Source organism: Eleutherodactylus coqui, chromosome 12 (genome assembly GCF_035609145.1).
Source record: "Eleutherodactylus coqui strain aEleCoq1 chromosome 12, aEleCoq1.hap1, whole genome shotgun sequence".
NCBI classification, from domain to species: Eukaryota; Metazoa; Chordata; class Amphibia; order Anura; family Eleutherodactylidae; genus Eleutherodactylus; species Eleutherodactylus coqui.
Window position 1 is genome coordinate 70,212,578 of NC_089848.1, and position 12,372 is coordinate 70,224,949.

At 42.4% G+C, this 12,372-nt stretch overlaps 1 protein-coding gene across 3 annotated transcripts in view; it reads right to left on the reverse strand.

Moving 5' to 3' along the window:
• Positions 1-1,087: 1,087 nt before the first annotated feature.
• The window catches only part of HASPIN (histone H3 associated protein kinase), a 36,999-nt gene continuing 25,714 nt past the window's right edge, over positions 1,088-12,372 (reverse strand). For all 3 annotated transcript variants that reach the window (XM_066585092.1, XM_066585093.1, XM_066585094.1), the window contains 9 exons: positions 11,404-11,610; positions 8,625-8,710; positions 8,198-8,260; positions 6,281-6,372; positions 3,700-3,779; positions 3,405-3,493; positions 3,142-3,284; positions 2,948-3,050; positions 1,088-1,956 (listed from right to left, as the gene is read on the reverse strand). In XM_066585092.1, the coding sequence (XP_066441189.1) occupies positions 1,749-1,956; positions 2,948-3,050; positions 3,142-3,284; positions 3,405-3,493; positions 3,700-3,779; positions 6,281-6,372; positions 8,198-8,260; positions 8,625-8,710; positions 11,404-11,610 (1,071 nt within the window). In that variant the 3' untranslated portion in view covers positions 1,088-1,748. The remainder of the gene's footprint in view (positions 1,957-2,947; positions 3,051-3,141; positions 3,285-3,404; positions 3,494-3,699; positions 3,780-6,280; positions 6,373-8,197; positions 8,261-8,624; positions 8,711-11,403; positions 11,611-12,372) is intronic.

Here is a 12,372-nt window from a genome sequence, read left to right on the forward strand (position 1 = left end):
TTTTGGACCAGGCTCTTACCATATTATAACATACAATCAAACCTCACAGACAACAAAGCCGTAGACAGCCCATATTCATTTGATACCTTTTATCTCAAACACACCTGATGCAACTAATAAAACTCTAGACTAGTTGTATCAGATGTGCTTGAGATAATACCCGACTTGCAAATCTGTGCTTTTATGAGGGATTCTATTCAGGGAATTGAATAATTCTGAAACTGCAGCAGTCATTATGGCAGTTTGCTTGAGTTTAGAGAAACCACTTATTATATTAGTTGTGTTGAGCTATTTAAAGGTGCTTTTCCACAGAATGATTACCTTTCGAATTTCCACGATCGTGCGAGAATCCGAACGATAATCGTTCAGTGTAAATTCATGCACCAACTAAACGATGAACGAGAAGTCTTTCACTTCTTGTTCGTCGTTCAGTTTCTGCATGCAGAAAACTGAACGACGGATTGTGCAGTGTAAACAGGCAGGCGTTAACTTACTGCAAATGGAGATGGGCGGGCCGGAACGATCACTGGCCCCACTCCACCTCCTAACGATGCTTGCTGCTGTATAAAAAACACCAGTGAAAAACAATCTAAGCTCTTCGGGGGGAGGGGATGTGTAAGTTTGGCAAATAAATCTAACTTGCAATGAGGATTGAGTAATTTTGATTGCCACTGCCCAGTACTTGTTTTATAAGACCTGAGAACATATGAAATAAAACTTGCGGGTCCGAACCTTGGACTTTGTGTGTGGCAACTGTATGCTGTGAGAGGGCAGTTTGAGTTGTCTGTAATGGGCACTGGACTTTTGATTTATTGACTAGAACTGTGGGTGGCTTGGTTTAGAGGTGCCTTTTGCAAGATATAGGCTTATTTTATGCTGAGTCAAAGAAGTGCAATATTTGAGGATACCATTAATATATATTTTCTTTTATGAAACAGGTTAAATTTATATTCACGCTTTATAAATTACAGTATGTTCACACTGACCCAGTGTGAATGTAAGGCATTTAGCATTATGCTCTGTGTACATAAAACATTAAAAGTCTGGAGTAACAATTAGATTGTGATTCAGTTATGGTACAGTTCCATTTATGATGCAAATTAAGCAAAAGTCTTTTATTTATCATTTTTTTAAAAATATAACCAGAGAAATCTAGAATATTAGAAGTGAAAGAGCTGATTTTGACGAGCTGCTGAGCTGTAGAGGAGAGGAAAGAAGCCCAACTTTTACACCGCGGCTGATAAAAATACAGGTATAAAGTCCTAGGCTAGAGCCTGGCCAGACAGCTCCACTATAGGACACAAAGCCTAGAGCGGTAGAATATCCAATGCAATGGGCCAGGCCAGTAGATGTTATACGCTTGGACTCTGGATTTTCCATTTTTTGCTCTAGGTGGATTTTAATGTCTATAAGCAGCAATTCCTCATGTGGCTGACCCTTTTAATGTAATACTTGGTGCCAGAGGATAAACTCCAGAAGCAAGAGAAGCTAAATAACGGAAGAATAGAGCATAAAATTTCAAGGGCATTTAACTATAACGAAAAGATTAAATAAAATCAAGCAGCCCAGCCTCTCCGAGCCACATCCACTATGGACCATGTGTAGCGGACCCTCCTGGCATCACCACCAAATCACCCCTTCTTCTGGAGGATGCAACTACAGGTCACAGTTTACATCAGACCAGGATTTGTAAATTTCTTGGATCTCCTGACTTCAGAAGACTTATGACTGTGCTCCAGGGTTTGGGCTCACTTAAACAGGCGGCTTCTCTTCAGCACTTCTGTAGCAGATCCAAACTGCTGCACCTCTCTCCTGAAATCCTGGAGTCTGCGAAGCTCCCGGCGCTGAGGGGCAGATGTTGGCTTCTTTATATACTTGACTTCACTAAGAAGCTTATCACACAGATAGTGAAGCCACAGGACATTGGAATACGGTTTATAAGAGGACCAGACGTTCCTGAGGAGAAGGAGGACATTAGGATGAGTGTAGCCTGGACCCTGATGAACAACAAGACTCTAAAACGGGACATGCAATGTTCATTATTAACCTGAGGGCCACTAATTTATACAGCATGTCATTTCATAATTGCCCAAGCACCCTTCTCTCCTAGTCAGTCACTCAACTGATGAGTAAAGCTGGACATACGCTTGAAAGAAATATTGTCCAAAATGGGCAATTTAGGCCATTTTGGGCAACCATCGGTTGTACAATTAAAGCAAATGATCGTTCATGATGGCCGATGGTGGACTATAGTTGGAAATTTTATTTGCGGATGCACTCCAGATCATCCACACCCATTGACTTCTATTGAGCCCGTCCGCACTGAAATGGAGCATGCTGCGATTTGTTTTCCACATCAAACGATCTGCAAATCAAATCCGCCCGTGGACATTGGGCCTTCCTGTGTCTACTGAAGAGAGTCACGGCTCTGGTGGACCTCCTAGCATTGAATTACTACAAATTCAAAAAAATGTTCTCCATTATAGAATGTTCATAGTTCAAAATATAAGATGGGGGTGCCTTTGGCTCAAGAGTCTAAAAAAAAATTAACAGCCAACTAACATTTTTTTGGTTGCCTAATTGAAAAATAAATAGTTTTCTGCTATTACTGTACATTTTAAGACTTGCACATATACAAGCTGGGAGTCCTCATTCATCCTCCTCCCTGTTGCAATTTGCCAATAAGTTTAACTTGCTGTAATTAAAGACAATTGAGAAGTCCAGAATTTGTAACAGACACTAAAGTGGTAGAGGTGATAAGATATAGAAAAGACATAAAAAGATGACTCCTGCCGTGTGGACAGAGGACCCGGGACAAGTCACACCTTAGGAGTAGACACTGGCAGAAGGAGTGGACTTGAGGACGAAGTACAGCAGCTACTTATAGAAAGGATGGATTTGAGGACATCCATCCCCCACAGATAAGACATCCTCCACAGTCACTTACTGGTTCTTCTGTCTCATTATTTTATAAACCTCAAACTGCAGATCTCCCTCTCCCATGAAAAGCTCCTCATCCGTGGACAGGTCGCAGAACACTGTGAGTCCATCTGAAAAAACGCAGCAAAGACAAAGTAGGTTTGTGAAAGCAATAGTCATTTCTGCATTCAAGGGCAACTACATATAATCTGGCCCACGAACCTTTATCCAGCCGAGACAGAGTATAGTCAATGATCTTCACTTGTACCCCAGCGTTGGGAATATCAAAAATCTCACCATTCAAAGACACTGACATAGTGCATGAAACAGATTTCTCAATCAGGAGATTACCCCAGTGTAAATCCCTTAAAGAAACAAAAAAAAAGTTAGATGGTGGGCAGCATGGTGGCAGCTGAGGGCAGACCCTAAACATACAGTATATGGGGACATTTAAGGACAAGAATGGCCGATAACAGGGCAAATACCTGTGCTCAAATCTCAGCTCTTCTTCTGCCACAGCCAGGGCTGCAGTCACCTGGTGCAGGATACTGCGGGAAGCAGCCACAGAAGGCAACTGTAAAAGGGACACAATGATGGACCATTAATGGCCAAAGCAAGGAAAGGGGGAAAAAACTGTTCTTACACAGTGGCAGAGCTGATTGGCTCCTATGGGCAACATAGATGCATCCAAAGAAGTTTTTACATGTCAAGTCTTACGTCTTCAACCTCTCTAATGTGGCATTCAGTTTACAGTAAAGTTACAATGTCATCAGCGCTCACCCTGGAACTCATGCACTCCAGGTCTTCTCCACCAAACTCAAACTCCAGAATCATGAAGAGCTGCTCAGGTCCAAACAAGTCTGCAGGCAGAGAAGAAATGACTTAAGACAAAAGTAAAGATACACAGCAATATACAATAATACAGAAAACAAAGCTCTTCAAAAGTAACCTGTCACCTCCCTACAGCACCGTAAACCAAGTTATTGTGCTATTAGGGAAAATGACAGGGAGCCGGGTGATGACAATACATCGCCTGTCTCACTGTCACCTCCATTAACAGCACCATAACTTAGCTTATGGTGCTGAAGGGAGGGAACAGATTCCTTTTAACCCCTTAAGGACCAAGCCTTGTAAATTTACGGCACTTGGGCCTGTGCTTTAATCCTTTGCAGATGTACAGCACGGGATAAAAGCCTCTGCTCTTGCAATCAAGAAGGAGCAGGTCGGGTTGTCAGATGTTACCAAAAGCAGAGATCGATTCCCAGCAGCACTGCAATAGTCCTCTAATAGAGTCAGGCAATAAAAGTGCAAACGCCAGTAACGGAGCCCAAACCAGGCGAGCTCCACAAATGCAGTCCAGATAAAGATAATAGGAACTGGTAGAAAGATACAAAAAGTATTTATTTACCCCATTACATAGAATAATAGCGGCGTTTCGGTCAAGTGGACCTTCCTCAAGCTTGAGGAAGGTCCACTTGACCGAAATGTCGCTATTATTCTATGTAATGGGGTAAATAAATACTTTTTGTATCTTTCTACACTCTCGATTGCTGCCAGTTACTATTATCTTTATCTGGGTTGTCATATGTTAGTCACAGCTGAGAACCCGGAGGAAAAGGGAGATGTGATTTGTAACCATTTCTGCCTTCTCCTTTCCCGGGTACATAGTGCTCAATGAGCATCATGTACTAAGAAGAGAAAATGGAAGTGTGTCTTCCACTATGCGACCCGGTGATCAGGTGACCGTCGGGTTCACCTGTCACAGCTCGGCTAGTGACTATTGTCACTACAGGGGATGTTTTCCCCTGTCACTGGGGCTCCTATGGATGTCCCAGCTACAGTGGAAAAGTATCAAATGAAAAAAAAAAAAGACAATGTGAATGTCCCCCATAGGTCTTATATGATATCATGGGGGGTCATAGATGGTAAAAGAAATAGTTACATAAATAAGTAAAAATGAGTTATAGACTAAAATAAAAATATATACATAAAAAAGAAAATCATCCAAAGCAAACACAAAGCAAAACCATTGCCGTGTGCACCCTTCAATCCGAAACCATACATATTATATATCACAACGTCCAAAACAAAATGAGAATCCCATTACTTTAGCATAAATACACTAATTTAAAAATTAAAAAAAAACTTTTTTGAAAAGATTTTTTATCCCTAATAAAACTGAAAGTCAGTTACAAAGATATTAAAAAAGCCCTATATGTCACGGAAATAAAACGCAGCAAAAATTATTTTAGTAGCTAAAGGAAAAGAAATAGGGCAGTAAAACTGCCACATGGGTAAAATCCCTAAAAAGTGTCTGGTCCTTAAGGTACAAAACAGTCTGGTCCTTAAGGGGTTAAAACAGCAGCCTATAAAGCAGTGATCTCCAGCCGATGGCTCTCCAACTGCTGCAAAACTATCAGAGGATGCTGGGAATTGTAGTTTTGCAACAGCGGGAGAAATACAGGTTGGAGATAACGGTTATAGGGAATCAAATTTTGACTTGTTACGGATGTTCAAGACCAAGATTTGACGATTCCCCATGTTCATCACAGTTTTCCCTTCATAGATCCATTGACTTAGATCCTCATACGTGTGTGATCCTGGTTTCCTATATTGCTGCATACAACACTCTTCCTAGATTTAGCCCAATTGTGAACTTCACATTAATGTTACTGTTAGGTAAGGGGAATATTGCATATGAAGTGCCTGGCTACTTTAGTAACCCTGACTAGACACCATCTATGGAACTGGACAAAGCTGTGGCACAGTCTTCCCTGTGCAGATATCCAATATCTCAAAAGAATGAGTCCAAGGGAATCTGTCAGCCACTTTGAGTCCTTTAAGCTGAGCTTATTGATTTAAAAAACCAACACACCAAGTCCGGGGATGTATATTTTTTTTAGGGCGCCATTAGATGGAACAATTATAGTTTAAAAAATTGTTCCAACGAGCGAAAGTGAATGATAATCGTTTTGTCTAATTGCAAGCAAACGACAAAAGAAAATTGTTTGCTACTCGCTCAGCATTTATTTTATGTCTATTTAAACATCACATGTCTATTGGGATTGTCTTGTTGTTACTTGTAAAGCCCAATAAATGTAATACTGGCGGCCATGATAAGATACAAGGATCATAAAAATCTGAGAAAAAGAAAAAAGCATAGGAAGATTATACAAATCTCAAATTATAGACTTTGGAAGAACTTTCCTACAAGCAAATTAATTTTGCAAGGGAGATAAGGGACCTGAAAATGAAGCAAACAAAGCACAATACTGTTAGAGCAGCTGCACCCCATGTTTGGGACAGCAGTTACTTTGGGGGTGTTGTCTAATTTGTAGTTATGTGGTTACATTGTTCTTACCGGGCCGCTCATTCTCTGTCCCCTTGTCTTCAGCAAATGTGTCCCAAGCAGAAAGCAACTCCTGGGGATATGAACCCTGAACACAGTGAGCTCTGCGGGTGAGAGGAAAAGGGTTAACCCTGTAAGCCAACATACAGAATTGATGAGTGTCGGGGCGACTTAATCTGAAAGTCCAATAGGCCTCACGTTGCCCAAGGTGTCAGAAACTATTAGAGATTTTGAGTGGGATTTGGAGTAAAGGCCCATTTAGACACGATTATCGCTCAAAAGCCGTCTTTTGAGCGATAACCGTTGCGTCTGAGCACCTGCCCATCGTGCACTTTTTGTTCAATCGCTCATTTCTAATTTTCTAGAAATGAGTGATAACTCTTATCAGTGGCGCACAATAATATCTCAGTCGGCAGCGCTAATATGATTCTCTCAGCTGGTATCCCGCTGGCAGTTCTCAGCGGGACACCAGCTGAAAGCTCAGAGAACACTGCAGCTGTTTGCATATGCAAAACAGCTGCATTGTTCTCGTAGTGATCGTGGAGGTATCCTGCTCCGCCTACATTAACTCTTTAGTAGCTAATTAGCCACTTAGAGTTATGCATAGATGATCGCTCAACACTGTCACTCAAACTGTCGTTTGAGCGATCATCTATTAGTGTAAACGGGCTGTAATGCGGAGAAGCTTAAGATCAGAGTTATGAGCTACTGTATAATAACAAGATACACAATGCAAAGCATATTTCTTTAGTATGTAGGGCACCACCAGCTCAGTCTGCTTCGTTATTACCCTCTTTGATTGGTTCTTTTATATGTTGCAAAGCTCGCTGTTTATGCTGTTTTAGTATTTCCCACAGGCGGGATTATTTTAGTTCTACAGTCTGTTCTGAGAACTTCCCAATTTGGTCATTTTTAAATTGTGGGTCTGACAATGGGTCTACAATACATGGGCAGGACTATACAGTCCTATGTGCTTGTCTCAACAAACATAGATCCAACGTACTGAACAAATATGCTTTACGTAAGTATATCTCGTCATTTTAGAGTAGCTCATAAGGCTGATTTTAAGCTTCTCCGCATTACTCCGGTCAAACAAATCACATTCACAATCTCTTATAGGTCCCTACATCTCAGGCAATGTGAGGCTTATTGGACCTTCAAATTATGTACCTTGGTTCCCAATGGCCTTAATGAATGCAATGAATCAGTCTGTTAAATGTTATAATCCACCCCCCTTTTTTCTTCCTGACAGCAGGAAGAAAAAAGGAGGGTGGATTATAACATTTAACAGTTTGGAGATGAAGGGGAGATTAGAGATAGGTCGGTAGATGGCAGTATCAGTCGAGTTAAGAGTTGGCTTCTTTAGCAGTGGGGATATGATTGCGTGTTTGAGAGAAGAGGAAAAGATGCCTGAGGTTAGAGAGAGGTTGAATATAGTGGTGAGATTGGAGATGACCACCGGGAAGAGGGATCGGAGGTGGTGTGACGGGAGAGGGTCGCTAGCGCAGGTGGTGGGGCGAGCAGAGAAGAGCAATTTGGAGACTTCTTCCTCTGTCGTTGGTCTGAGTACAGTGAGCAGGTGCTAGATGCAGCGCTGACAAGACTAGGGTCAGGGCTAGTCTGGGATTGGGAAGTTATTTCCTGACGGATGTCGTCAATTTAATGTGCTGTAATGTGCTTAATACGCAACGAAATTGGGCATGCTGCATTTTGACACACGCATGAAAAACACAAGTCTCAACGGTCCAATGTAAATCAATGGCACTGCGTATTTTGCGTGTAATACTCCGACAATATACACCTGTGTGAGTGAACCCCAACTCTACTCATAATGACCATCAGACAAAACACAAGAAGTGAAGGACAGCACGCAGGAAGCAGAACACTGGAAAACAGAGAAAAGGCAAAAGGACACGGGGAGGAACTCACATATGCAACTGAATGAAGCCGCTGGTCTGGTTGGCTTCTCCTTCACTCAATAAGCTGAGCTCCCTGCAACAAAAAGGGAAACATATGAAGACCCCAACATACATGTGTACCACGTGTTCCTCTCATGATGGCTTTGAAGAGGCATTTTCCAGTAGGATACACAAGAGGGTCACAGGAATGTCCCCAAACATGGTCATACTTTCATGGCCGCCCAGTCATCAGATTTATTGCCAATAGAACATGGATGGGATCATCTGGGATGCCAACTTCAACAGCCTATGAGCTTATGCAGAGCATCCCTTTGCTGTGGAAGGAAGCTTCGAGATGCACATATCAGGGCTATATGAAGGGTGAGGAGCCCATGCATTCACTTATACCAACCAAACATGTGACAAAAATCCTAGAAAGGAGCCCAAATTATACTCACTTGGAGATGATGATTTCTGGGAGAATTTCTGCAAAACTTTTCTGATGCTCTCCATTAACCTTCTGGCATCCTTCTATGGGGATGACCTATGAGAACAAATTGATAGCTGAGTTCAGAGTCATGGCGAGTGGACAGGACACAGTATCATCCAGGACAGATTAGCAGCCCCTCTGTGCACCAGGCACACACCAAAGACAACACTTGTCCCAAAAAACTTGTTAGAATTGAACACAATTATTCTGTTGACTTTGTGTTTTTTTTTAATTGGAAGGGTTTTGTTTTGCTTCTTCAGAATCTATCAGCTGAATCTTTTTTAACCTAAGTAGCAATGTCCATGACAGCGGTCAATATATGGCTAGCAGGGAGCCGCCATTACCCAAATCTACACGTCTGATTTATACTAGTAGCACAATAGTATGTGGAATACTTTCCTGCTTATTGCCATTGGTCAGGTGAGTGAGACAAAAACAATTTGGTAGGGAAAAAAAAGTTTCATAAGCTTGTTCTGTCACAGTCATTCAGAAGCAGCATGAAATTGGAGGTTCCTTAATAAAAATGGAAAAGCAGGATCTGGACAGTTCTGATACATCGTGCAGCAGCATCCTCATCACTAGGGGGCAGCAGGTACTGGGATTGCACCTGGAGATACATGGCCATTGGACTGATCATTGAAGCTCTCTCTACTGTAGGTAGGAATCACACATGCCGCAAGCCAGGATCGGACCCCAAAAGAAGGAAAAGTATGAAGATAAAACTAATATATCTCCTCTCTTGTATCCACTTTTGTGTCTACAAGCGTGATTTCAGCCTCAAACAGAACAGAAAGTTGCAGGATACTGGAACATTGATTTCTCCTAAAAGGGAAATAAACCGCTTTAAAACCCATATTAGGGAATTGTGAGCGGGTATAAGGGGACTCTCTGGAGGACCTGTCCTGTATTATACAACCATTGAAGTAAATGAGCACTGTATGTAATGCTTTATTTTCCCTGTGGGGGCAGTAGAGAAATTGAACACTTACTTTCAGGTTTCCCCACAAATTACAACTGCTCACTGGGGGTTCCTACTGGGGGACCTTTATGATCTTATGTGATAGCCAATATGATAACTAGCAAACATTATTTACCTAAAACAATGTTTTTGTGCTGAACAATGCTAGCTACTAGGGGTCTGCTTTCCTTTTAACTTGCTGTCCACTGTCTGTTATGTGAAGTCTGCTTGTAGCAGTAAAAACACATTACAGGAAGTGGGTCTCTGCTTGCTGCTGCCTCATGCTGTCCACAGAGGTCTACGGGCAGCATATTAGCACTAACTGCTTAGGTTAAGCAGCGCTGCTGATTAGAGCCACCTGATTGGCTCTTCGGCACCACGTGACTACACAGCGTGCACGCGCATTGCCTTCAGCAGCCGTGCACTACACAGTACAGTTAAGCAGACGTGCACTACACACTACACTTAAGCAACACGGGGTTGGGTTTAGGTGTAGGGTTAGTTTGAGGGTTTAGGGTTAGGTTTAGGGTTAGTGTTTAGGGTTAGGTTTAGGGTTAGGTTTAGCTAACCCTAAACCTAACCCCGTGTTGCTTAAGTGTAGTGTGTAGTGCACGTCTGCTTAACTGTACTGTGTAGTGCACAGCTGCTGAAGGCAATGCGCGTGCACGCTGTGTAGTCACGTGGTGCCGAAGAGCCAATCAGGTGGCTCTAATCAGCAGCGCTGCTTAACCTAAGCAGTTAGTGCTAATATGCCTACGGGCAGTGGAGGGAGAAGAGTTGCTTGGGGAAGACAGAGGAGGATAAAATTCACAGAGATACGTGGGTTCCAACTTCTAGTAAGTGTTTTATCTCACCTAAGTACTGCATTCAAAATTACACTACTGAGTACTGCTGTATAATATCCTCCATGCTGCTTGTGTGTGTGACAGAGATAGGGGAATAGGACCTCCTCTTTTCTGCTGTGTATGGGAGAGATATAGAAGTTGACATCCCACTTCCCTATGTGTACTGTGTGAGACATATAAGATATCCTTGTCCTGTATCTCTATGTGTGCTGATATAGAGGAGCGGATCACCCTTTCTCTATGACAGACACCATAGCAGCTGGTCTCTACCAGGGGCCCCTCTAACAAGTATGGATTGTCCAACGTGGAGAACTATTCTAATTGGAATTCAGTGCAGAATCCTTAGGTAAAATCTGCAGCAATTCTGTCCCGTGTGGAATTACCGTCTATTTGCACAGCTGAAATTCACGGCGGATTACAGTACCAGGCAAGTGGATCAGATTTTACAAATTTCATCTACATGCAGAAAATCACATGTGGTGCAAATTTTAGGACCTGCGTGTCAATTTCTGTTGTGCATTTTCACTGTGAATTTCACACCTTTCAATGTAATGGCTGAAAACCACAGTGACTCCCGAGCAAAAGCTACATGTTGCCACAACGCTCCACTGTCCAGTCACAATCCCAATACTAGTCACTTGGAGCAAGAGGTGATTCTAAATATCCAACCAGAATCCACTCACAAGGTAATAATGGAGTTACCTCAAATAAGCAAGCGCAATTTAGCTGAAAGCCAGCAATAGTGATTTATGGAAGCAGCCCTACACACATTTTGGTTTTTGGTGTGGCTGTGAATCCATTGGTCATTTCCCCTGCAGGATGATTAGGATATAAGAGGTTTGCCTATACAGCTTTGGACTGTGAGCTGCTCATTGTTTATACCTTTTATGATTTTCTATTACAATCCACTCTCTTATGTCGGCACTCTCCAGACTACAACTCACCTTCAGAGCTACATGCTTGCGCCCTCGCAGGGTCCGGAATACTTCACCGTACACCCCTTCTCCCACCTTCTGACAGCGGCTCAGCTGATCCCGAGTGAGACATTGGTAAAACGGGATGGGCTTGTCCTGCTGACATTCAGCAAACACCTTCTCAGCATCTGTGAGCTCGTGTGTAGAGAGCGACGACTGAAAGGGTGACAGTAACAGCTGAGAACAGAAAAAAAAGCAAATGTAAGAAATTTGGAAAGTCGTGCACCACTTGACTGCTGGGAGGTTAATGAACACGTCCCTTTAACTCCTTTTACACCGAACGAGTGACCCAGCTGGTGACGTCATCATCAGCTCGCTCGTGCAGCCTGTTTAGACAGGCAGATTGATCGCTGAGAATAGTTTACATCTCGCTCAGCATTCCACATTCCTACATGTAACACTGCATGATTACTTTTTAAACGCAACAAGTGAACGAGCAAACATTGATTTTTATCCTGGCTAAAACTGAACAACCGACAAGAAGTGAATGATTCTCGTTCAACATGGAGTCGTTGGCTCACGTTTAGCCCGAACGATTCTCGCTTGCTATCGAACGATTTTTTAAACGATAATCGTTCCCTATAGACGCAGCATCAGAATAGCAACTAGCTTTCCTAGTCACATCTGGTGACTGGCAGACTACCCCGTGATAAGACAAGCTAATAGGAGTTCCAACTAATTGATTATCGAGCCTTCCAAAGCTCAGTAGTCATATCAGGGCGGCAAAAACTGACACAAACTCAACGTCCCGCTGTATCAAGTGAAAATTTCTCAGTTTTGACGTACACTCATTTATTTTTGTTTTTACAATCAAATACATAGAAGTTGTTGAAATGCAATGCAACTTTCTCTGTGTGATTGTAACATTGATATAAGTAAGTGATTACAATATCAGAGCAAAAGGAGAATTTATTGGGCAAAACTGACCTCTTGTTGTAC